The sequence below is a fragment of the Capsicum annuum genome, unplaced genomic scaffold, assembly GCF_002878395.1.
Source record: "Capsicum annuum cultivar UCD-10X-F1 unplaced genomic scaffold, UCD10Xv1.1 ctg5038, whole genome shotgun sequence".
NCBI classification, from domain to species: Eukaryota; Viridiplantae; Streptophyta; class Magnoliopsida; order Solanales; family Solanaceae; genus Capsicum; species Capsicum annuum.
Genome location: NW_025858245.1, coordinates 348,243 through 352,598, shown reverse-complemented (window position 1 = coordinate 352,598; position 4,356 = coordinate 348,243). Strand labels below are relative to the sequence as shown.

The following is a 4,356-nucleotide window of genomic DNA, read 5'->3' as shown; positions in this document are numbered from 1 at the left end:
TTTAACAGCTAAGATTACCACCAAAACAAATGTCACAAACAATTAATCTCAACTTAAAAATAATTTTAAATTACAATTAGAAGTTGAGGGATAAACTTAAAATTCTATTCTCAAATAATTTGAACAAGTTAAGTGCACAATAAATATAAAATAATTTGCTATCGCAAACAATGTATGAACCACCAAAGGTATTGTAACAAAAGATAGAATTAAGTAATTTAGAATAATGCGGAGCATATTTGAATATTTTCCTTAGATTACTTAATTTGACACAAACATCAATTATAGATAAAAATTTGTGTCTAAACAATATGAATAAGATTATTTCACCCTTAATGACAAGGTTCAAATCGGAATTTTGAATATGAAAAACGCTTTTTCTTTAAAATAGACTTTGTGTTGTGCAAACATAAATGAATTGAAATTTCTGTTCACAATATGAATAAGATTCTTTCATCCTTAATCATAAAACTCACATTTGAATCTTGAATATGAAAATAATTCTAGCAAATGCTTTCCTCTTAAACAAATTTTACGCTGTATAAATTTAAATGAGTTGAAATTTTAATACGAATATTGAAAGAAATTTTGAAGAAAAAAAAATATTGGCAAAGAGAAACGTCAAAGGAGATTGAGTCTATTTTACGCAAAATGGGTCGTCCATATTCTATTCCCTTATCTTTCAAAATTCTAAAAAATCAAATAAAAACCCATTTTCTTCAACATCCCCCTATTACTATAAAAATAATCCACACTTTCCCTTAAGGACGTACCACACTTTTCCTCTTCTTTCTCTCTACACTATCATATTCTTCTTTTCTTCCTCTATCTATTTAACTTGTCCCACTAACTTGCAAATGACAGAATATTAACTCCTTAAATCTTGTGTTTTTTTTTTTTTTTTTTTTATATATTTATATAAATTGTATTATGGAGAAGGTTGATTTTGTGAAGAACGGTGTACTTAGATTGCCACCAGGATTTAGGTTTCGTCCAACTGATGAAGAGCTTGTGGTACAATACTTGAAGCGTAAGGTCTTCTCCTTCCCTTTGCCAGCATCCATTATACCTGAGGTGGAAGTTTACAAGTCTGATCCTTGGGATTTGCCAGGTTGGTTCACATGACTTTGGCTACTATGCTTTATTTAGTGCACAACAACAAGTATCGGCTGTTGATACTTGCTTTAGGATAGAATGTCTATGTGACAGTTCTTTAGGTTGCGGTCTTTTTTTAGGCTCTATTTCAATACAAGATATTTCCTGCACCACATATTGTTACTCTGTTACTTGCTGAGTGAAGTCAAGTTCTCTTTGTTATTTTATAGGACGTCTTGGAAAAATAGTAAAAAATCACTTTTGCATAATTTATAGAATGAGTTTGAATCGTGAAATCAACTATTGAGTGGTCAGAGTAGACTAACTCATAGGATGCAGCCCTTCCTACATGGTATATAAATATGAGATAGCTTTGTAAATTGGGCTATTTTTTAAAAAATTATTTGTATTTGAAGTCTAGTAGTGTTAATTTCGCGCCACGTAATTCCATAAAAGGAATAAAATGTTTCCTACTAAAGGCTTTGAAACCTTTTTTTTGGTCATTATTGAAGTTATGATTTTGAGCAATCGATTGACGGGTTGATTCAAATTTGGACGGGTGACTCGACTCGCACCATATTTTACTGAATGAGTCATAGCTCAATTTTACCCAATACGACTCTTAACAAAGTAGAAAGAGGAGTTATATACTCTCTTCTAAATTTGTAGTAATTTGTAATTTGAATCTAGGTGATATGGAGCAAGAAAAGTACTTCTTTAGCACAAAGGAGGTGAAGTATCCAAATGGAAACAGGTCAAACAGAGCAACAACGTCAGGATATTGGAAGGCAACTGGAATTGATAAACAAATTGTGATGAAGGGCCAACAACAACAACAATTAGTAGGATTGAAGAAAACATTAGTATTCTACAGGGGAAAATCACCACATGGTTGCAGGACTAATTGGATTATGCACGAATATCGTCTTGCCAATTTTCAATCTAACAACCATCCAACCCAGGTATAACTTCAGTTAGCACCGAAAGAATTGATTGCTGAGGCATATGAGTAACAAATTCTCAAGTACCTTTTTAAAAACTCTCTGTTCAGGCTCAATTAGGTCTTTTTTTACTACCCACTTGACAGAGTCAAAATCTCCATTAAACTAAACAATAATATTAGTTAATATTTTTAAGGAGATATATGTAATAAAAATATTACGTAGTTATATTTTTTAAGGAGGTTTAACATATACTAGTATTTTTTTTTTTTAGAAAAATTAAAAAAAATTAAAATTTATTTATACAATTAAGTATAGTTTTTTGAAAAGGGGTTTTCTTTCAAATGACTCCCCTTGGACAAAAATAATTCCATCATTGACAACTCGTTTTTTCTTGGTCCATTCTTAAATTTTTGATGTATCTTTTGATATTTTGAAAAACTCTTTAAATGCCCAAACTATATATTTTTTCCTGTATATTTCAGTACACAAATTTGTAAGCTTTGTAAATGAAATTTACATATTCAAAAATATATTGAGAAATATATTGTAAGTTGTACTAATAGTTACTTCTTCCGTTAATTACCTACTTTGACTTAACATAAAATTTTAAAAAAATAAAAAATACTTTTGAATCTTGTGGTCTTAAATTAAAGTTGTCAAATGTACCAAAATGTCTGTGGTCCTAAACATGCCACGTGGAAAGTTGAAATTAAAGTATTGTTAAAATGAAAAAGAGATCATTCTTTTTTAAACGAACTAAAAAGAAAAGTAGGTCATTTCTTTTTAAACAGGGGAGAGGGAGGGAGTAATAATTTACAGTATATTTGACCAAGTCAAAATCATTTTTTTAACATTTTAAATAGCAGTATCAATAGTGTTATACCAAGTGGATTATTATAAGAACGTGTTCTTTTGTTATTTAGGGAGTAATAATTTACAGTATATTTGACCAAGTCAAAATCATTTTTTTAACATTTTAAATAGCAGTATCAATAGTGTTATACCAAGTGGATTATTATAAGAACGTGTTCTTTTGTTATTTAGCTTGTTTTTCTTAAACAGGCAGTTTAAAGGATTTTTAGTTCATTTGGCTTATATTATTTGTATTATGGTAAATGAATTTTTTAATATAAATATAAAATTTGAATGAAGTTATTTAATTCTGTTGCATTCAGAATTTACGGTGTAACCACTCTGCCCCTGATCCTGAATATCTTAACTTTTAAAATAACTTCTATTTAATCAAAACACCGCTACATAAAATGACACCAAATAATAACGATGTGATACTACTGGTGGTGCAGGGAAACTGGGTTATCTGCCGAATTTTCTTGAAGAAAAGAGGCACTACCAAAAATGAGGAGGAGAATGCGAGGAATATAGGCGGAGCTGTAGCCTGCATTGCAGAGAAGAAGAAGAAGAAGAACGCGTTAGTCTTTTATGATTTTATGGGGAGGGATAATATGAACGGAACCGCAGCAACGACAACCTCATCATCCAGTACCACCAGTAGTGGCATTACTGACTTGACTACTAATAATGAAGAATCTGATGAAAGTAGCTGCACTTTTAATACTAGTTTTAGAAGAAAACGTTAATTAATTTATGGTCTTTGAATACATCGGTCTTTTTTCTTTTTTTTTTTTTTTTTTTTGACCTTTTAAGTGGGTAATTCATCTTTTGGTTGCTTTTAATCGAAATAAGCAGCTCAATTTCGATCTTCTTCATCTTATTATTGTACCAGAGCGAGAGGGGCCCACAAATAAATATATAATTAAGTAAAAAACGAAGAATGCAACAACGCGTATTCGATTCAATAAAAGCTACTATAAAATTAACTATTTTTCCTCCAATTGAAGTGATAACAATAACTTGGAGAGCTAAAAGGTGTATTTAATTCGGCCAGAACTACAAACAATTAACACTTTTGTTCAAAGATCCCTCCTCCCCTCTCCCCACCAAGTATGGAAGAGGCGGAACGGAAAAAAAAAACATTGATTGCAAATGGAAAAACTAAACAAACACAAAGGCTTTATAAATTTGAAAAAGATCAAAAGATATAATGAGTTTGAACGAGATTCTTCTTTCTGTATTTACTAGACATTTTAAATTCAAATCCTAAAAATGTAGAAATACCTAGTAAGACGGAGTCAGCCCATTGCCCCTTTGATAGGGCAAACACATTGCAATCTAGATTAGTTGGGCGTGTAAGTAGGTGATTTGGGCCACGGGTGATAAAAGAGTTTTAAAATGAAGTATAAGTGACACAAATCTTAATTATTAGTTAGAGGTGATAATTACTTTATTATGTATTAAG

The 4,356-nt window shown here is 30.7% G+C and overlaps 1 protein-coding gene across 1 annotated transcript; it reads left to right on the top strand.

Moving 5' to 3' along the window:
- Nucleotides 1-716: 716 nt before the first annotated feature.
- LOC107876783 (NAC domain-containing protein 83) lies at nucleotides 717-3,658 on the top strand. The gene is made up of 3 exons (XM_016723638.2): nucleotides 717-1,111; nucleotides 1,786-2,057; nucleotides 3,344-3,658. The coding sequence occupies exons 1-3, from the start codon at nucleotides 931-933 to the stop codon at nucleotides 3,635-3,637; spliced, it is 747 nt and encodes a 248-aa protein (XP_016579124.1). The 5' UTR covers nucleotides 717-930; the 3' UTR covers nucleotides 3,638-3,658.
- The last annotated feature ends 698 nt before the right edge of the window (nucleotides 3,659-4,356 follow it).

Coding starts and splice junctions, on each gene's coding strand:
- LOC107876783 (XM_016723638.2), top strand. CDS start 931: ATGGAGAAGGTTGATTTTGTGAAGAACGGTGTACTTAGATTGCCACCA. Junction 1,112..1,785: donor TGATCCTTGGGATTTGCCAG/GTTGGTTCACAT, acceptor ATTTGAATCTAG/GTGATATGGAGCAAGAAAAG. Junction 2,058..3,343: donor CTAACAACCATCCAACCCAG/GTATAACTTCAG, acceptor CTGGTGGTGCAG/GGAAACTGGGTTATCTGCCG.